We start from the raw sequence: 22,500 nt of genomic DNA on the forward strand, positions 1-22,500 counted from the left end.
CAACCCTCACTTTGCATTTTAGTATCTTTCGCTGTACGAGGAACTCGAGCTTTTTTAAGCTAAAGATAGTCTTTAGCCATCTCTAAGCTAGCTAAGTTCCACTAACGTCATGCTTTTTCCTTTACCATCTTTACAACGAGCTACATGTTACTACTGTGTAGTTGGTAACTTACAATCAATTCCCAGACATAATGTTTATTTCGATCTAACTGGTTACAGATAAACGTGCAGCCCACTTTATCAGCAGTGGCTTGGCCGCAAGTGTCGACTTAAAATGTAATTTACGTTGCTAACGACAGTATACTCACCTCGGAATTTCTGTGCTTCAACTTCTGTCATGATTACACGCACCTTCTTTCATGTTTGGATCAGGCTCATCTGAGGATAAAGTTGGCAGGGCCATTGTTGAGCTGTCCAGCGTCCTGCAGGCTCCAGCGACTGCCGCCGTGCCGAGTGAAAGAAGAAAGAGGCGTGAGCGCTGACCTAGAACACGAATAACGGCAGCGAAAACACCAGCCATCATAAATATTAGACAGACCAAACCACTGGAACTGGACAATTTTTAACGATTTGTTCGCCATCTTATTCATCACTAAATTCACACTTATGAGAACGTTTTAGGCGAGAAAAGAACTGATTTAGATTTTCGAATATGGGCAGTTCTTGTGAAAATTGATGCCGAATTGACAATTTGCTTCAAAGTTTTTTTCGGAGTTGAGAAGCTCCATGAAGTGAGGCGACAGCCAGCAGGCGCCTGCCCCCAGCCGCTAGCTCGTCGCTCGGCCAGTCCTGCTCAGAGACCCCCCCCGCTGGTGAAGCTGGAGGTCTCTCAGACCGGTCTCGTACATTAGCGGCTTTTTTATTTCGCCGTTGACTATTCGTTTGTTTACATGCTGTTCATGTAAACATTCAAATTCCCATTTCATGCCATTGATTTTATACATTCGTTACCTGTAAAGGATGAACATTAATCAAGAAAGTTTAAGCGACGCGATCATCAGCGTTGCTTTTTCTTGAATGAAGCGTATCGCGAGAAACTCTTCTCTAAATGCGCGCAATGCCGCGCCCAACGCCCGCACAAACAAGCACACACACCCATCTTAACTATAATAATATATATTGAATTAATTTGAACCAATAGGTGCTTATTATAGAACCCAAAATATATAAAACAATTATTTAAATGAAAAAAAACAATAATGATAATAATTATAAAAATCGAGGTATAAATCTGTAATAATTCCTTAGCAGAAACAAATGAAAATACTTACAAAAACTGATAGTGATAATAATTATGCACTTATCACAAAGGATTATTCAGCATCACCACATTTACAAATTATGACAAAGGCTCTATCAGTCTTAGAAAAGGCAGCTGCTACCCCAGAGATTGTGTACCCTGTAACTTGAAAAGTACTTCTTAGTACCCCACAGGAAGTGTACCCTTTGACTTGAATAAGGTACTTTTTGTACCCTACAGGATGTGTACCCAAAAGGTACTTCTAAGTACCCCATGGGAACACGATAGGACCTTTAAATGGTACATTTGTGAATGTTGTACCTTAACTATTACTTATATGACAAACGTACCTTTTCAAAGGGTACATATATGTACCATTTCACCATGCCTATTTCATTGTGTACCCCTTTTTCTTTGGAAAGGTACTTTTTGGTACTCAGCTGGATACATTTTTGTTCCTTTGCTGGCACATTTGTGAAATTTGTACCTTAAAGTACTTAATTGTACCCTCACTGTACCTTTATTTCTGAGAGTGTATAGGCTATCTACCGCTGTTTCAATATAGCCTACATATGCGTTTCTTCTTCTTCTTCTTCTTATTGTTGTTGTTGTTATTATTATTATTATAAGTTGTTTATAGTGATTGTCTATTTTAAATGTCTAAAACTTTAAATATCCTAAACATCATGTGGATGAAAACACTAACAAGAGCTCCTTTAGCTAGTCCCTCTCTGGCTCTGTGCCAAAAACTGATCAGAGCTCTTTAAAAAAAAAAAAAAAACAGGTAAAGACCGTGAAGCACTGTCATCTAATGAGTGTGTGATGGAGAAAGAGCTGCTTGTCCTATATATATAATTATTGCAAATGTATGTAGCCAAAAAAGACTTGCCGAGTCACAGGGCTCAAGTCGAAATCAAGTCATTGTTGTCAAAGTCTAAGTCAAGTCGCAAGTTTACTTTGATTATATCGAGTCAAGTCATAAGTCTTCAGATGGTTTGTAGAATATATTATTATTTGAATATGCGTGTGAGAGTTCTTTTTTTAATAGTATGAAAAAAGCTAAAATGTAGGTGTTCTGCCAAAAATAAAGAATAGTCGTTTGATTCTTTTTTTGTGTCACCATTGTCTTGATCTGTCGTCCACACTGTGCTGCACTGACCGTTGTTTTCTGACCGTTTTTTAAAAAAAATAGCTGTCACGCTCAAGGGCTTTAAACTAGTTTAGGATTAAGTCACGTGGTGTGTGAGTGCGCGTATGTGCGTGTGCGGAGAGAGATGCCAGTCAAAATCGCGTACTGTAAATGGCGACAGTGGCCAACTAAAACGATCAACATTTACATAATTTCTATCACTTTATCTTTTTCCTCTTGGCATAATTGTTGAGATTTTTGGGAATTACATATAGGGGATTGGTTGAAAATCATTCGGGGCTTTTACACTATCAATAACATTTTGCTTTTCAAGCAGGAATAAGCTGGTCGGCCAAATAGTCCCTTGAGGACTAAGACACTTGTTCATTTTCCTAAATTAATGAAATATAAACTGTTATACTTATAACCATGTATACACACTCTCCATAAAGCCCCTATTTTACAAATAATAATGCAGTCAGGAGATGGTGTGATGCAATGAGTGGTTTCCACATTTTTAACATTTAAAATATATTGAAATAAATATTTTCTATCACTTTGTTTATCATTCTTGAAATGACCTGTACACTAAATAATCTAACGGTCATACTTACATAACAATAGCAGTCTATTTATTTAGTGGTCCAAGTTGAAGTCAGTATGTATATTAATGACAATATGGGACAAATACAATGTAATTTAGTGGCGACAGGTGCTGCGCGCTGCCGGTACGTGTACAGTCAGACAAAACGTCGTGCACAGTTATCAAAGGCGCGAGTGCGCGTACAGTCGTTGGAAACGTGTTCGGCAGTTAAAGACACGCGTCTGTGGAGTGCGCAAACAGTGTGCTCAGTAATTAGAGGCAGGGCGGCGTTTCTGTTATTTGGTTTGTGACATCCTTTACGGGAAACGCGGAATCATTAGAACACCAGCGCAAGGCTGCTCACAGCGCTTGGTCACGTGTCGTACCAGAACCGTTTTCGGGAACCAAAACTTAGAATAGTTAAAAGTGACTGCTTTTGTATTGTGTCTGTGCATCTTTGTGTGATCTGAAATGTCTGCAGACTGGTGTGAGCAGTGAGGATGGAGAAGTCCACAGCATTCATTCTGGAAATACTCCAGTGCCATGGATGAGATGCTCCATCACTCCACCTCTTACTGTCTCATCAGGGCCGGATGTTGCTGTGGTCTCTTCATCCTCAGTGACCTCGGAGCCAGCGAGAGCATCTAGAGAAAGACCAAAAGACACTGAGGATGTGATTTTGGTCAAGTTTGTCCTGCTGGTTTGTTCATACCACATCAGTCAATGAAACCTGAGTTTCAGAATCTTCAAAAGCATCATCAAATAAAGTCATCAAGCTTCTGAAAGTCAGGATCTATTGACTGATACTGTCTGAACAGAAACCAGCAGGACAGTCTTGACCAAAATCACCTTTTGTGTTCAGAAAAAAAAAACACAAGGAAAAGCACGGAGGGAAGTAAATAATGACTGAATTTATATGTTTGGGTGAACATACCCTTTAAACCCCCGAAATAGAAATTGTATGAAAGATATGTAAGCATTTATATTGTAGTACCTTGGAGGAATAAACTTTAAGAAATAAGCAGCTTTATTGTGCGTTTGTGCCTAAGACATAAAGGATTTACAAATATCACATTTACATTTCTGCATTTGGCATAGACTTTTATCCAAAGTGACTTACATTGCTCTTATTACAGGGACCCCAATACCCCTGCAGCAACCTGAAGTAAAGATACACCGGTGGTGATGACTGCGGAGATCAAACCAGTAACCTTCTGCTTATCAGTTCACATCTAATTGTAAACATATGAAATCAAATTTTGCAAGAAATGGAATGGTAAAAACATAAAATGTAAAATGTATTTATGTAGTTATGTTCATGGAGAGCAGCACGCAAATGTTTGGAGCAGACAGAGTGGCAGACAGATTGTCCCGCACATGTTCTTCTGCTCTTCTTCAAGACTGTGTGGTACGGGAGGCATCATCCTCTCTGTACAGTCAGGAAAATACAGACTCAATGTCCATTTCCCATGCATGTTCAGATTCAGTATTACTGCAGCAGTGAGGAACATGATGGACGGCAGAGACAGGTGAAGGGGGACACAGTGGTCAGCTGCTTCTTCAGAATACAGCTGCAGAACTGACACAGCTGTGTTGAGATAGCAGTAGGATGTGGGATTCACCGCCTGTAAATACAGTATTGTTAGAATAAGACTGAATAAAGCTTTGTTTCATTTGTCATTGACTTGTATTTATTTATTGTCATGGATACTTTTATTTATTCTTTTACTCATTTATTCATGTTTCCTGTTGTTGTCAGTAAATTAAATATCATTGTTTCATTACCTTAAATTTAACATTATGCATTAATTCATTACTTGACTGAATATTGAGATGTTTTCACCTTGGCTGCATTTGTCTAGTGTGTATTCATGCATAGCTATGGCATATGACAAAACATTACATTTAGATTGTTTTACTAAAATTATATATAAAATTAATTCATTATTGGTCAGCATTTATCAGTATTGTAAGTGTTGGGGTGGGCTAGCAATTCTGGGGTAATCTTATTTTTTAAGTAAGTAATACTTACATTTTTCGAGTGTAATATTAGCAGTTTTCTTCAAAGGCAAGATCTTCTAGCAGCTGCCCGATGTCTCCTTTGTACAAACATTGCAAATGTTGCAGAAAACTGTACAAGATAGGGTTGTTGAGTTACTGATGCTATGAGGTGAGTTCAATTGTCCCCTTTCTTTATTATTGTTACTGTAGAACTTTTAATTACATACAAGCTCAGGGAAAGATGGTTGTATCTTTAACAATGAACAATCATAATATAAAACATAAATATAATGAGGTTGTGTACATAGATTAAGAATATACACACAGAAAAAAGGCGCAATTGTTGATGTTGCTGTTTATAAACCTGAGAGATGAAACAAAGAGTTTTCAACAAGTTATTTTAAAAAAATAAATTCAACAAGAAAAAAAGGAAAACAGAAAATTTAAGCTGGTTTTGCTGGTTTATTTTTGAACATAAAATAACGAAATTAACAACATATTGAAAATAACAATTTGGAGTATTCATAATATAATAAAATATATCTTTAAGGATAAAACTGTGGGTCATATTAGTAGGGTTAAAAATATAAAAACTTTACATTTATATTTTGTTTAATATTTTTGGTTGTACTAAGGACAGCTGTTTCTTCAACAAAACCACAAAATGAGCAAATTTAATCAACTTCAAAATATTTACTGTCGCTCGTATCTTTTAAGTTGTTGCGCTTGTAACGTCATAGGTCACATGATAACGTCAACATGGCGGCAACAAGTCCTGATCTCATTCATACTTAACGAGATTTGGCTGTAGAGTACCTACTCTTTTTTGCTATTGAAATTAAGTACCTACTCATCGAGTATGCGATTTCGAACTGTCTTTTAATTGCGGAAAGACTGAAGTTAAACGACGTCATTGTGGAAAGGGCGGAGCTGAATTGATCGGCCGCTACGTAATGACGTCAAAGGCGGAGCTAGAGATTTGAAAGTGGCGGGCAGGGTCTTTCTCTAGAAAAACAGCGATTGACGGATTTTTATGACAGAAACGGTTAGCGAAGTCTGTCTTTACATAAAATTTCGGTTTCTTGGGAGTGCGATTAAGATTGTCTTTTTCTATTTAAAATTCTTTCGAGTTTGTGTGAAAAGGAACTTTTACTGAGCTTTACTCCACGAGCACGATAACAACAGATTACAGCGTGGAAGGTAATGACATGCGTTTTAAACATCCTGTTTTGTTGTATTAACTCCTTGTTTTGTTTGTTTATGTGTTGTTTAGTGCAGATGTATTTTTGTATAATGTGTATATAAAGTTGAATGATATTGGCATTAAGGGTAGTTCAGGCCTTAGGGGCTTGTTGTATAAATCCGTTTTTTATTTTTTTTATTATTATTTTAACATTTCATCGTCTTGTATGTTAAATCAGTTGCATACAAACTTATTACGGACAAAAAACCTATTCCCCTTTGCATGTTGCTTCACATGGATGGATGGATTATTATTTTAACCTTTCATCGTCTTGTATGTTAAATCAGTTGCATACAAACTTATTACGGACAAAAAACCTATTCCCCTTTGCATGTTGCTTCACATGGATGGATGGATTATTATTTTAACCTTTCATCGTCTTGTATGTTAAATCAGTTGCATACAAACTTATTTCGGACAAAAAACCTATTCCCCTTTGCATGTTGCTTGACATGGATGGATGGATGGATGCATGCATGCAAGCGTGACACTCATCTGCACTACAGATGTGGTTTGTTGTTGTTGACTTTGACTTCTACTATGGCAAATTTTAATCAGTGGTTTTATGAATGGTAATAAAAAGAATACTTCCACTGGAAGTCATTTATGTAAATGAACTGCTAAGATAGGATTTTCAACACGTACCATAATCCAAATTTCCAAATAAAAAGTAGTAAAAGCCATCGATGACATAAGCACCTCCATCCCATGAGCCATACCATAGTAATAATGTGCAGGCAATTCGTGACCATATCCCTCGCTGGCCAGGATAAACCCCTGACCCATTAGTTTTGGTAAATTTCTAAATTGAGGATGCATTGAAAGAGGTGAATTACAGAGAGTGCTTTTGGGAATGATTTTTCATGGCAGATTTCCGATTGCCTTGTTTGAAGCAAAACCCTCCCAATCCTGACTGATGGCCAGTCGATCAGTGGATCTCTACAGTCAGTGTGTTCCTTAAACTTATTACAGTGTATTTTATTGTATTTATTGAAAGGTATTGTATAGTTCTTGAAGTTATCATTATCCTAATTTATTATTGTGTTGTAATGACTGAATTGATATTGATTTAAGCATATTGATTTAGCAGCATTGTATTGTTCTAATAAACAGAGTATTGTTCTCAGAAAGAGAAAAAAAATTGAGAAAGGAAAGAAATGAGCATCATCTGCTTTGTATAAAGTTATAAACTTTTCCCACAATGTGGTACGAATTATTGTTTTCCTACTGTTGACAACCATTAGATGCCACCATCGTGCAACAAGAGATCCCTGGTGTCTTGAACAGACTAATGCTTAAACAATTTTTTTTTTTTTAAATAATGGCAATGCTTATGCATCCAGTCTGGGCTTGTCTTCCTTTGTGCAAACTGGCTTTTTCAGCCAGTATGTGAGTTCAGGTTTTAATTGGTGACTTTATCTGCTCTTCCAGTATGACCAAGGAGGATGAGAAGGTAATTCCTGTGAGGGTTGCGCTGAGATGCCGGCCTTTGGTTTCCAAAGAGATCAATGAAGGATGTCAGTGCTGTCTCACTTTTGTACCCGGTGAACCTCAGGTCTGTGTCATGAGACCTTGCCTATTTCATTCACATTTATGCATCAAAAAGTCATGTTGTTAAATATTTATTAAATCTCGTTTTCCTTTCAGGTGATCGTTGGAAATGACAAGGCTTTCACCTATGATTATGTCTTTGACCCCACAGCAGAGCAGGAGGAAGTATTCAACACTGCTGTGTCTCCATTATTGTCAGGTCTTTTTAGAGGTTTGTAATGCAATCCCACTAGAACTTTTTATATTTTTTCACCCTGATTTTTGCAGCCCAAAGTGGCCAAATTTGGTCACATCAGCATGGTGTCAATGTTAACATAAGTATTTGTTGAAATACACACAATCGGTTGCACAGTGTCACTGAATCAGTACAGTGTCTGCTCCGAGACACAGATTGTATCAAGGCTTGAAATTGTGACCATTTTAGTCACATATGCTCTCTAAATTTAATGTGTGCGACCTCAAAATATTTTTGGGAGCATTTGTGTGAGTGCAAGTAATTGTTGAGGTGCAACCTGTTTTCATTTCTCTACAAAAAATTGGCTAATTACTGCACAGTATGTGCCTGCTGTGAGCTCATACAATGACCAGTCCACAGTCCAAATCGTTTGAATCGTTACCAGCACATAAATTTCCCCACACGAGGTGATCAGACATTAGAACACTGCTATTCAACACTAAAGGACAGTTACAAACCCCTCCCCCGTCCAGCATTCGGCAAAGGTGACCACATTAGCATACTGCTGTTACCAACCTACAGACAATGCCTCAAACAGGAAAAAACGGTTTCTAAAACAGTTCACAAATGAGGTGATGATGCCATCTCCACACTGCAGGACTGCTTTGAATCCACAGACTGCCAGATGTTTCAAGATGAGCAGGAGACAACATACAGGAATACACAGATTCTGTGATATGCACAGAGGATGTTGTTCCATCCATTAATGTTAAATCATTTCCAAACCAGAAACCATGGGTCAATGGTGAGGTGCGTGCCAAATTAAGAGCACAAACTGCTGCCTTCAACTCTGGCGATCTAACTGCTTACAAGAAGTCCAGGTATGACCTTCAGAGAACCATAAAATCAGCCAAAAGAGACTTTAGGGACAGAGTGGAGTCAGAATATCATGGCTCTGACCCCCAACGCATGTGGAGCAGTTTGCGCTATATCAATGATTACAAAGGAAGGAAAAGCAGTGGTGTGTCTTTGTCTGCCTCCTTACTGGATGAAGCTCAATACATTCTATGCTTGCTTTGAGATAGGCAACACATTCCCGGCTGTGAAAAAACCTGCTGACCTTGACACCTGCCCTGTGGTTCTAACCTTACTCGTGAGTAAGGCCTTCAAGAGAGTCAACGGCCGGAAAGCTCCAGGTCCAGATGGCATACACGGACATGTCGTGAGGGCCTGCGCTGTCCAGTTAGCAGATGTCTTCACCAACATCTTCAACCTCTCCTTGAGACTAACAGTGATCCCCACATGCTTTAAGCAAACCACCATCATTCCTGTTCCCAAAAAAACAACTGTCTCCTGTCTGAATGACTACCCCCCTGTAGCACTGACATCAGTCATCATGAAGTGCTTCGAACGTCTAGTCAAATCCCACATCTGCTCCTCTCTGCCTGACACCTTGTACCCATTATATTTTGATTACAGCTGTCGTGGAAATTCTAATTCAATAACAATTTGTAGAGACTGAGAATGAAAAACCATACAGAGTTTTGTCTTTGTATTGCTTTAATTCTCTGCAGAGAATGATCTGGTTTACACACAGCTTGAGTCTGTGTGCAAAGAGATAACACATAGACTCACAGCCCACTTTTTATAGTATGTAAAAAGATACATTGAAGGACAGATTAGGACCTTTGAGCCAATCATGTTGCTCAGTGCACATCACCTCATAACACATGCACATCTCATGCACATTACATGGTAGATGTCTGGTTACTCTCAAAACTGCCCGTCCCTGGTACACAGTTTCCCCTTAAATGTTGTTTTTCAACCTAAAGCAGTTATGTGCACAAGTTACATAAAATAACTCAATGTCCCTATGGACTATATACTACCTTGATCATTGTATGTTTAAAAAGATACTTAAATGAGATCAATGCAAGATTAACAAAATTAAAAAATTCCATAACACCGCTCAAATAGATCCATTGATGATGCCATTACAATGGCCATACACTCTGTCCTGGAACACTTGGAAGGCAGAGACATCTATGTGCGGATGCTGTTCGTTGATTACAGCTCTGCATTTAACACCATCATCCCTACCAAACTTATAGCCAAACTGAAAGATCTGGGTCTTAACAGTCACTTATGTAACTGGGTCATGGATTTCCTGACCGGCAGACCCCAGGTGGTTAGAATTGGCAATCACACATCCTCCTCACTTACACTCAGCACTGGCGCCCCACAGGGATGTGTACTCAGTCCTTTGTTGTACTCCCTGTTCACTTATGACTGCTCTGCTAAGCACAGCTCCAACATCATCCTCAAATTTGCTGACGATACAACTATCCTTGGACTCATCACTAATGCCGATGAGACATCCTACAGAGATGAGGTTAATGCACTCACAGCATGGTGTGCTGATAACAATCTCTCTCTAAACGTCAGCAAGACCAAGGAGATGATCGTGGATTACAGGAAGTCACAGAGAGAGGGTCACGTTCCCATTCACATCAATGGAGAGATAGTAGAGACAGTTAAGAGCTAGTTCGTTCGTTGGCATTCACATCTCTGAGGATCTTTCCTGGAGCCTACACTCAGAGACCATAGTGTGCTTGAGAAAGGCTCGCAGCATCATCAAGGACCGCACTCACCCTGCTCCTCACCTGTTTGCCACACCGCCATCAGGCAGACGCTTACGATCCATCTGATCATGGACAATCTTCATCACATCTTCAAGCCATCAGACTGCTTAACAACCAGCTATCCTTCATCTAAAACCGGAATACATGCTGCTCTTATCTTTACTTCTATTGTACCTGCACTGCCACTTTTTAATATTGCTTCATGTAGCTCTGTGTTCTACAATGACATTTTGGACATTGCTCTACTCAGGAATACAATCGGAATGTGTGCTGCTCTTAAGTTTATTTATTGCATCTGCACTGCCACTTTAATTTTCTTTCATGTAGCTCTGCGTCACTCTACAATGACATTTTAGACACCGCTCTACCCAAATAATCATATTAGTACCTCAGGACTACTTATGAATACTTATAACTCTTAACACTGTCTACCTTTATTGTATCTGTTATTTGTATATAATGCTCTGTCCGTGTCTTTTCTGCCTATGGGCACTGAAGTCACTCAAAAATCTCAGTGCTCTACACGTACGTCTATGTCTTTTATGTCTTGTTATTGTCACTGTATGTCTGAGCCTCATCACAAACATTTCAATGCCCAGTTTTCCCCAGTGTTAACTATGCAAATGACAAATAAATGCCTCTTGACTTGACTCTTGAATGACTGACTTAATGATTCACTCATTAAGACGGTCATTGATATATTATATATATATATATGATATATATATAATAGATTCACTCATTAAGACGGTCATTTATTATATATATATATATATATTTATTATTATTGTTATTATTATTATTATTATTATATAAATGCCGCTCCATAATACAACATTATACAAATTTAAGAATTTAAAATAATAGGTGAAGCACACATTTAATAACGCAGATGAATTGCCTTCGATAATGAACGCCATATTTCGTAGCTCTTCAGTGATCAATTGCCACGCTGGTGGAATCAACACAAGACCGTGCTCCCGCGACTGTCAAGAGCGGCTCAACGGTGTTTATTGTCCCGCAAGCAGCAGCGCAGCTGAACAGTTCTCCGTTCAAATACATGCAATAGGCTCAAGCTTGCCGCAAAGCACCGGCAAAATTAATTACCATAAATGTGACGGAGGAAATAGTAAGGGGATATTTGAATTATTTATTAATAAACTAGTGTTTTTTGAGTCTGTGTCGCAAGGATGAAGTTGCTGATCCTGACTCGCCATCTCATTAGATGCACCTTTAAAAAGAAGTGCATCTTTACGGATTATTTTATTTCATTAAGTAATCATTTAAAGCTTTCTATAGATATATTTATCATGTCTATGAGGCATGTTTTCACTGAGTTTCGGTTCATTTTTGTACTCCTGTTAAAGACGAGATGCAGAAAGCGCATCGTGTTTGTTTTCTTTATAAAAGCACAATGTTTTGTTGATATTGTGAGTGCACACAAATAAAAGACCCTTTGCATTACGAATGATGTATTACTCTTATGTGCAAAAATGACGGCGTAGCCTGGCGTCTCCATGTCCTGAAGCGTCTCCGCACAAACTATTGGATATAGCGCACATTTATCTGGGTCTAACGTTTAAACATTGTTATATGCTTGAACTTTTTTATATCTATAGATTTTATTTTAGGCGAGTCGTGATGATTTGAGAAGGCTAAATTGATCAAACATAGGCTCACTGTCTAACGCTGGCCACTTGGTCGTTACTTTAAAAAAAAACAAAAACAAACAAAAAAAAAAACTAAAACTTATATTTAACAAACAAAAAAAAATGCTCCAAACGTTTTTCTCAAAATTAACTTAATAAAAAAACTAAACAAAATATAATCACTTTGCTATAACATACAAAACTTAACTATTTTAATAGCCGAGACAGTAGTATAAGCTGTTTAGGGACGGTTTAGCTGTTCAAATATGACACTAGACTAGAGATCGACCGATAAGGGTTTTTCTATTGCCGATGTTTAAGAGGTCAGGGTCAGCCGATGGCCGATATGTGCTGCCGATTTTTTAGGGCCAATATCTTGAAGTTTTCCCCTTCATTTGCATGCTAAAATGTCACACTAATAATAAGTGGATGCACAGCATTTCTAAACTTATCATTTATTCAGTACTGACTTGAACCATCTCACGAATCTTAATTTTGTGCACTGCACGGTATTAAAAATAAAAAAAATTATCCAAAGTTAACCAAACAACTAGTTTACATAAACAAAATAAAAAATATTAAAGTTTAACATTCAGATACATTGCGAATATGGAAACATTTGGATATGTGCAGAAGAGACGAGAGCAATAACCTCCAAATACATCTAGCCAAACCCGCGCTCGCTCGTCCTCGTCTGCACGCACGCATGCACTGTCACAATCTAATGCACTATAAATGCAGGATTTTTTTAAAACAAATAGGCCTACCGGAACGCAAAAATTCAAATTCTGACATTCTCCAGAACAGGATCAAATAAAGTATTGGTCATAATACTTGCATAAAATGTTTGATGTGAAAAAAGCGGTTCACTGACTGCGCAGCACAGCCACAAGCGCCACAGTTACGTTTGGGATAATTTTATTTTTAATACTATAGTGTCATTTGAAAACATTGCAATTGTGTTTTAAAATACAACGATGAGCACCACGAAACCATTTAAAGAGGCGCATTCAGCGGTCTCCTTGATGGGAAACAGTCAACTAAGTAAAATGATCTCAAACGTACGGCGCGCGCTCTTCATTTCATCAAATGATTATAATCACATCTATTCATTTTACAGTCCTGCTACTAGCATTTTAATCAGACTAAAACCCCTTTAATTCGGGTGAGAAAGGTTTTTTTCCGAGTGGCTTTTGCACATAATAATACCGCTGCAGACGCATTTTGCAGCATTAAGGTTATTAATTGATCGTTAATTTAAACGACGATCGATCATGGAAATGATCGAATATTGACATCCCTAAATGCAAATGAGCTGGATGGAAACCTGGCTATTGTCTGCATCAAACCATGCTTTTAATAACAAATGTCATTCACCGTTCTGGACTGCTCCAGGACAGCTGTCTCTCCGAGCATGGTGCTGTTTGTGAGCGGGGCGGAGTAACGTAGCCCTCAATCACGCTGCAGTGTTTGTGAGAGCCACCTTCTCCACCCCATTTACAGAGTGAAATTCTCACATGCGGCAGCAGCACTTTCCACCGCACCAATAACACGGGGCTGCCCGCAGACGTTCCTGAACTTAAATCGGCACTACTAAACACAGATGTCGGCCGATGCCGATATATTAAACAATTACAAATATCGGCTTGATCAACCTCTACACTAGACCATCCCTTCATTCAGAATCAGTGGAAGATCTGATAAGAATCAGTGTAGAGGGGCCAAGTCTGGAAGATTTTGATGCTAGAGAGAGTGTGGCCAGCTGGTTTAGTCAAGGCCAAAGATCATGAAGGCCAAACTAAAGGAATTGGCCATCCGAGGGGCATGTGACTGCAATGGAGGATAGTCCATAAGACAATGAGCCATGAGATGTTCAGTTAGAAGCCCTTAAAACACTTAATTTAGATTTTCTTTTAATTTCTTTCATCTTGAGATGTTTTAAGTTTAAATTTCAGCTCAGTGAAGCGCTTTAAGCACCAACACTTTTTCAGTAAGTTACCTTTCTTGTAGAATTCTGCTTCAGTGAACTTGTAAAACTGCGGTGTTAAATGCGATGCGTTTCGAAAATTTGGGTGCACCTAACTTTTGTGCTGGTGCACCTAAGAAAAAAAGTTAGGCGCACCAGTGCAACCAGTACAAAAAGTTAGTCTAGAGCCCTGTCATATGCAATAAATATCGCACACCCCCTATGGCTGCATGTCAGTTTGCTTACTAGCGTCACTAGCTTTAAATGTGTAGTTTCACAGGCAAAGGAATCCATGATTAACCAACTGATTATAAACTAATGCAAATAGGTGGTAACAATCTTGACATTAAGCATTTGGGTCGGGCTTGAGTGTATTTTTGTCACATTGTTTAACCGCTTGAGGTGCTACTAATGTTAGCATCCTCTCAGCCGTGTCGGCAAACTGTTGTTCTCCACTAATGCAGCATCTAGTTAACAGATTAATTAGTGTATAAGGACAACAGACCCTTCTCAGATGCTCTAGAAATGGAAGCAACCTTGAAAAACTTGGCAGATCTTTGGTGATTAACTGATGGATCCTTATAACAGATCGGTGCTGGATTAAAGGGATAGTTTACCTTCAGTTGGTTCCCATTGACCAAATGGTATTAGGGGAGTCAATTGAGACCAGCAACTGAAGGTGAACAATCCCTTTAATCTGCAAAACCAATCAATCGTTCAACCTCTATTCCAACTTGTCCCCTTAGGTGCTCCTTACAAACCAAATCTGATAACTGGTCACTGGTTGGGATGAGACGGAATTTGCAATGGTCTTTTCTTCTCTATTGTAACACATCTGAGTGAAGCAGCTTTACAAAAAAAGTAGGGCATGACTTGAAGCCTCTCTTCCATGGACATCCATTTAAATAAGGACCTCTTGTCTCCTTGTCAGTGTACTGCAGCATTCCACTTTATTTTGCTAGGCTTCAAGGTTCATGTGAACTGACTACCTTTTATTCAAACTCTGTTTTGGGTGTTTACTTGAGTTTGAAAAATGTCATTCAAACGTTCTGAACTCTAATGTCAAACAAACCTGGGTGTGCACCAAAAGTGCTAGAGTAAAAATCAGCACTTTTTGGTCAGTCAGGTTTTTTTTTTTTTTTAATCATCGTAAACTTCACTTCTTAATTTATTCATTTGAATTGAACCGTTTATTGTTAATTTTTTTTTTAGTTTTATTAATTTATTATATTTAAACAAGATATTCTCAGAAATTTCACAAATGTCTTTTTGTTAACCTCACTGTTTGCATTTGCAGGTTATAATGCCACCGTTTTGGCCTATGGGCAGACAGGGTCAGGGAAGACATTCTCTATGGGAGGTACATACACATCAGATCAAGAGAACAAGTCCACAGTTGGGGTTATCCCACGAGTGATACGAAGAATCTTTCAAGAAAAGTCTAGATGTGCAGACTGTGAACTTTTGTTGGCTGTATCTTACCTTGAGGTATAAATGCTTCTGTACCATCTTGTTATCCTTTATGGATTTAATTTTTGAATGAAGTCATTATTCATTTTGTGTAACTCAAGGGTGTTGTTATTCTCTTTAAACTTAGATTTACAATGAAGAGATCCTGGACTTGCTGTACACATCAAAGGACAAACCCATCATCAGTATCAGAGAGGATCCTAAAGATGGCATCAAAGTGAGTTTTACCACTTCTAAATAGGAATGGGTGCTAAAATAATTATCATGATAAAATTTTCCTCAAAATTATAACAAAAGTTTGATCTAATGTTTATGCATTATGTGAATCATGCTGCACATGCGTGTTGCAGACCATCGCACTGGTGCCAATACCAGTTACCTAAATGGTAAGCATTGCCATTTCTGCTGCATATGCGAAACATTAAACTGCCAATGCAACAAAAGCAGAACAAAACAGAGTTACTCGTTTGAACCATGCCACCCACATTTAGCAGCTCTGCTCAAAAGACAGCGCAGCGCAAGCTCGGAGCAAATGCATTTACTTGCAGACAGTGTCAATCACATGCCCACTAAACAGTGCTGTGGCATCCAGTGAGAAGAGTTTGAGTTTATTCATTTCTTTCTTAAAGTAGCCTTATGTTTTATTTTTTTATTTATTTATTTTTTTCTCTCAGAAATTCTGTGTTGTGTATTTACATTTTTCTGGTTATCAAATGAAGGCTTAACATTTATTAGGGCCCGAGCAACGATGGTGTGGGGACCCTATTTGAATTGCTTTGTTTATTAGGGCCCGAGCACCGATGGTGTTAGGACCCTCTTGTATCTGCTTCGTTTCCTCTTCTTCTTTTCTTCTTCTGCTTCTGCTTCTGCTTGTTCTTCCTCTTCTGGTTCTTCTGCTGCTCCTCCTCCTCCTTCCTCTTCTGGTTCTTCTGCTGCTCCTCCTCCTTCTCCTCCTCCTCCAAAATTAATCGCATTTTAGAGGACCTAAACATGCTCAAAGTCATGAAACTTTGCACACGCGTCAGACCTGGTGAAAATTTACATCTGATATAGGTTTCAGAAGAGGGTGTGGCAAAATGGCTCAACAGTGCCACCTATTCTAAAAAAAAATCACCAGCCCTCGAGCTATGTTTCACGTACATGCACGAAAATTGGCACACACATGTAAAGCATCAGTACCTACAAAAAAGACTCTTGGAGCAATATCCGAAGCCCAACAGGAAGTCGGTTATTTTTAATTTTATGAGCAAATTGTCATTTTTGTCATTTGCATGCGTTGTATTTTAACAAACTCCTCCTAGAGATTTATTCAGATCAACACCAAATTTGGTATGCCTAATCTAAAGGCCTTTGTGATGTTAAATTGCGAAGATCTTGAGTTTTCGTTAAAGGGCGTGCCCATGGCGGCCTGACAAATTTCGATGTTTTGCCATGAAAAAGGAAGTTGCTATAACTCAGACATACAATGTTCAATCTGCATCAAACTTCACATGTTCGATAACACTCCTGACCTGAACAGATCGACATTCCCATATTCAGTTATAGTCATAGCGTCACCTGCTGGCAACGGGAAGTGTCATGTTTTAGGCCGTAATGAACTACTCCTAGAAATTGAATGACATCAACATTTTATTTTGGTCAGTCTAATCCAAAGGCCTGTGTGATGTTAAATTGTGAAGATCTTGAGTTTTCGTTAAAGGGCGTGTCCATGGCGCTGTGACAAAGTTCGATGTCTCGCCATTGGGATAGAAGTTGTTGTAACTCAGGCATAAAATGTCCAATCTTCCCTAAACTTCACATTTTTGATAAGAGTCCTGGCCTGATCACATCTGAAGGCCAATATTCCATTGGGTGTGGCAAAATGGCTTAACAGCGCCACCTAATCACATTCAACGGAGTGCGCCTTGAGCTACGTTTCACGTACATGCATGAAAATCGGTACACACATGTAACACACTAATAACTACAAAAAAGTATCAAAGTATCAACAGGAAGTTGGTTATTTTTAATTTTCTCTGAAAAAATTGAGTCGTTTTCGCCATTTTCAGGGGTTGTACTTTAATGAACTCCTCCTAGAGATTTATTCAGATCAAAACCAAAGCTGGTCAGTGTAAACTAAAGGCCTTTGCGATGTTAAATTGCGACGATCTTGAGTTTTCGTTAAAGGGCGTGTCCGTGGCGGCCTGATAAATTTAGATGTCTCGCCATGGGAATAGAAATTGTTGTAACTCAGGCATAAAATGTCTGATCTTCCCCAAACTTCACATGTTCGAAAAGAGTCTTGGCCTGAACACATCTGAAGGTCAATATTTCACTATAATCATAGCGCCACCTGCTGGCAACAGGAAATGGCTTGTTTTACACTAGCTTTAACATACAATGTCCAATCTGCACCAAACTTCAAATATTTGGAAAGAGTCATGTACTGAAGACATCTTAAGGCCAATATTCAGTTATAACCATTGCGCCACCTGCTGGCAATAGGACACCTCATGCTTTATACTAACTCAAAAATTCCATGTTTAATCTCCACTAAATTTCATATGCTTGATAAGTGCTGGACTGAAGAATTTTACATGCCAAAATCCAGTTATAGTCATAGCGCCACCAGCTGGCAGCAGGAAGATTGGCACATATAAATGACTTTGACACATTCGTCTTATATTTACCACATGCATGGTTATTTACATGCATGAAAATCGGTACACACGTGTAACACACCATTACCTACAAAAAAGTCTCTTGGTACAAAATCCAAAACCCAACAGGAAGTATGTTATTTTGAATTTCCTGTATGACTTTTGTGCAGTTTTTCCATGCCTCGTACTTTGACGAACTCCTCCTACAGTTTTAATCGGATCATCTTCAGATTTGGTGAGGGTCATCATAAGTCCTTTGTGACGTTAAATTGCGAAGATTTTGAATTCTCGTCAAGGGGCGTGTCCCTGCCGGCCTGACAAACTTTGATGTTTCGCCATGAAACAGGAAGTTGCTGTAACTCAGGCAAGCAATGTCCGATCTGCCCCAAACTTCACGTGTTTGACAAGAGTCATGTCCTGAACACATCAACATGCCAAAATTCATTTATAGTCATAGCGCCACCTGCTGGCAACAGGAAGTGACATGGTTAACACTTCTATGGACTCCTAGCAACATAATAAAAAGCATCAACAAGTGTTAAATAGGCTGGCAACATTCTAGAACCATGCTAGCAACACATACTAAGTGCTAAAGCATGCCATTAATACTATGAAACAGAAAGTTGTTGTAACTCAGGCAAGCATTGTCCGATCTGCCTCAAACTTAATACACTGGCAACATGCTAAAAAACTTACTAAAACATGCTAGCAGCACTTAGCTAAATGCTAAAGTATGCTATTAATGCAGTGAAACAGGAAGTTACTGTAACTCAGGCATGCAGTATGCAATCTGACCCAAATTTAACAAGTTTGATAAGAGTCCTGTCCTGAACACACCTACATGCTTATATTTGATTATAGTCATAGCGCCACCTGCTGGCAACAGGAAATTTGGCACAAATATTTACCATTTTATAAGCATATTTCCCAAAGTTTGCTGTTCACCTATGGCCACCGGGTGGCGGTGAGCCCGGGTGCGAGTGCCCTTTCATCACTGCTTGCAGCTTTAATTTCATTTATCTTTTAATTATTGAAAATTAAGCAAACTTTATTTTTTGGCAAACAAATGGGTTTTACTATTAAACTTAAAATATGGAAGAAATGTTGTGTGATTATTCCTTAAAAAATAATGTTCAGGTCTCCAAACTCACATTTGCGACCATAAATATTAATTTGCGAGTTAAGTTTTTACTGAGGATTTGACCGCTAAAAAAATTTCTCAGCCGGCTGATTTGCTTCATTCTAGCAGTGGCCCGTCTGTGATGAAACGAACTCAGACTGAAGGTTAATACACACAACTACACCGAGTGTGGACCTGCCGTGTGTACAACAGCTTTCAGCCGAGTTCGGCTCATAGAGAAAAAGCGGTGTCAGCCAGAAGTGTTTTGTAGAGTCGGCTCTGGCCCATTATATTCTCACCGATGCCGAGACTGAGCCGACAGACCTGCATTTCAGCCAGAATCGGCCGAGTGTGCTTGTTATCTGGGTATGTATTTACATGTTATAGCTAACTTAAAAATTTGCATGTAATGCATTTTTTCCTAATTGTTTTGCAATCACATCTTTTATGTTCACGTATTAAACTGAGACGATGCGCATAAGTTTTATTCGAAAAAAAAGTTTCAAACAGTCCTCATCAGTGCTGACGCACACAGTCTGCTAAACATAGCACAGATGAGCAGTGTGAGAGAGAGAGAAATGGAGACATAAGAAGGGAAAGAGCAGAAAAACAGCGTCTAGTTCGTGCACAACTTGAACAAACTACAACCGGTAAAGCTGTCAGCTGTGTGGATTTTGGCAATATTAACAATTCTTGTTTATAATAATTACTAATATGGCTTCTTAACAAGATCTTGGTCTGTGTTCTTTTAATGCGTGAACTTCATTATTTGAAGTGCACTTGCCGTTCAGTAATCGCAAAAAGCTTTGTCACTTTTTAATAAACAAAGTTCCAGTTTTAAAATTATAATGTGGCAGGCGCGATCGCTTTAGCACCTCAGTTCAAGGGCAAGTTAACCAATTTAATCTTTTTCTTTATATAGTACATGATGAACATGAATTAACATCAAAATGTAGGCTATTTTATAAGAGAGCCTAAAGGAAAAACTTACTGAAATGCCTCATGTAAAAGCTCATTCAGTGTTTCAAACTGCAGAAAACGTGTAATGCTTGTAAACATTGCAACCCATAATTAGGGTTGGGAATCGTTAGAAATTTTCCGATTCCGGTTCCGATTCCGGTTCCATTAAAATCATTAAACAACTATTAAAAAAAATAGTGGTAAGGAAAAATGCACAATACTCAAATACTCAATGCTCAATACTGTTTATTACTTGCTGTCAACTTAATTTAAAGGTTGTCAATGTCAAAATTCAACATATATATTACAGTATACAAATTTTCTGGCTCTGATTCCATTTAAATAAACTATTATGTTTTTTTACTTTTTTACCTTCATTGAATGTATGTTGCTGGAAGGTAGTAAGTAATGAGTAATCTAATAATCTAACCCTCATACTTGCATAACAATAGCAGTCTATTTATTTAGTGGTCCAAGTTAAAGTCAGTATGTATATTAATGACAATATGGGACAAATATAATGTAATTTTGTGGTGGCAGTTGCTGCAGGCTGCCGGTACATGTACAGTCAGACAAAACGATGTGCACAGTTATCAAAGGCGCGTGTAGCGTATGAGGCCTGAACCAGACAAATTAAAGATTCGATCGGGAGCCTGGTTGAAACATGAGCCGAATTCCACAGAAAGGCAGGATGTTGTAAATCAACTCCTAGCACCACAGTCTGAAGCAAGATAACTAACCAACTCTTTCAGAGAACAGCTTTCAACATTAACACCATTAGAACAATTATTGACAATTTCAATTTGAAGAAGAGATTGTCTAATTTGGGGCAAGTAATCGAAGAGATGGACAGTCTGACCCTCACATGTAAAGCCATGAGAGTAAACAAGATCGTTGGATTGACTTCCCCCCCCCCACCTAGCAGAACCAGACTGAAATTCCTAAGGAGACCTGTCAACCCCTCTGGTCTTCACAGGACATATCCTTACTCCCCAGAATGGCACAGAGAATGCCTTCCAATGCATATATGCACCAAAATGAACTCAAAAAAGACTTCTAAATGGATATCAGTCCATTGCTTAACTCCATATTATGCACATAAACCCACACATTTGATTATAATGTTTCTAATCACTTATTGTGTATGTCTTTTTAAATAACTCTTGAATAGCTTAAGGGATCATATTCATGTTTAGTATGTGTGTGTTCGAATCTTCTTGCTTGAAACGTTTCTGACCATCAGTTATTTGTCAAATGTATCATATTCTTGTTATAGGAATCATGTCCAAATTATACCCTGCAAGAGCGGGAAAATTCGGACCACGCTTGATAAGATAACATATGATTTATGAATGGGTGGGACAAACAATGCAACACCCTGAGAAAAGACTATATCTAATTGGTCAAGACAACATTTGAGGTGTGGCCAAAATGCCAGTTTAAATACTCAGGACACCATCAAATTTTGCTTTTAGCCCTTGCTTTGCTTTTAGCTTTCGTTTAGCTTTTGCTATCAGTCATGCCGGCTTTTAGCCTGCTTTTTAGCTGCTGCTTTTAATCATGCTTTGTCATCACTTTTAGCGTGCTTCGGCCTTGCACGCCTTCTGCTACTTAGCCACGATGAGAAGAAACACCACCTAGTCTCGTCAAACTTTACTTCTGTTCTTTTACTTTAGTTTCTTTTCTTTTCCGTTTGAGAGTTTCGTGTTCTGAGTTAAGTTTTGTAACGCCGTGTCTCAGAGTCTGACCTCACGTGCCCGTCTGAAACTTCAACCAGCCCACAACTCTGCATCGTCAGCCAACGCCCAACCACGGGCTTCCCAAGACGTCGCTTCAACGACTACTGTACTTCCAGCCAATCAGCAACTTCGGGAAATCCCCTTTTCAATGACAACAAAGGGAACCCAGTTAAACAGGCAACGCAAGTAACCTCCAGACTCACATCTGTACTGGTGTTATCTAATATAATTTTAACCTCATTGAGGAACTCAGTGCGAGGGTTAATGAAGTGATTTAATGGTTGTTCATGTCTATGCAATTTCACATATTGCTGTAAACTTGGGATTTCACATTTTCATCCTCTTAAACTCATTCTTTCCTAACTTTCTATCTTCCTGCAACTTGTGTGAATG

The 22,500-nt window shown here is 38.6% G+C and overlaps 1 protein-coding gene across 2 annotated transcripts in view; it reads left to right on the forward strand.

The window, feature by feature from the left end:
- The first annotated feature begins 5,846 nt into the window (after positions 1-5,846).
- Positions 5,847-22,500, forward strand: part of LOC109073411 (chromosome-associated kinesin KIF4-like) — a 164,828-nt gene continuing 148,174 nt past the window's right edge. Inside the window, exons 1-5 of one of the 2 annotated variants that reach the window (XM_042711200.1) lie at positions 5,847-6,153; positions 7,628-7,751; positions 7,844-7,958; positions 15,477-15,667; positions 15,777-15,866. In XM_042711200.1, the coding sequence (XP_042567134.1) occupies positions 7,629-7,751; positions 7,844-7,958; positions 15,477-15,667; positions 15,777-15,866 (519 nt within the window). In that variant the 5' untranslated portion in view covers positions 5,847-6,153; position 7,628. The remainder of the gene's footprint in view (positions 6,154-7,627; positions 7,752-7,843; positions 7,959-15,476; positions 15,668-15,776; positions 15,867-22,500) is intronic. The other variant, XM_042711199.1, reaches the window with a different exon arrangement.

Source organism: Cyprinus carpio, chromosome A21, assembly GCF_018340385.1.
Source record: "Cyprinus carpio isolate SPL01 chromosome A21, ASM1834038v1, whole genome shotgun sequence".
Classification (NCBI taxonomy): Eukaryota; Metazoa; Chordata; class Actinopteri; order Cypriniformes; family Cyprinidae; genus Cyprinus; species Cyprinus carpio.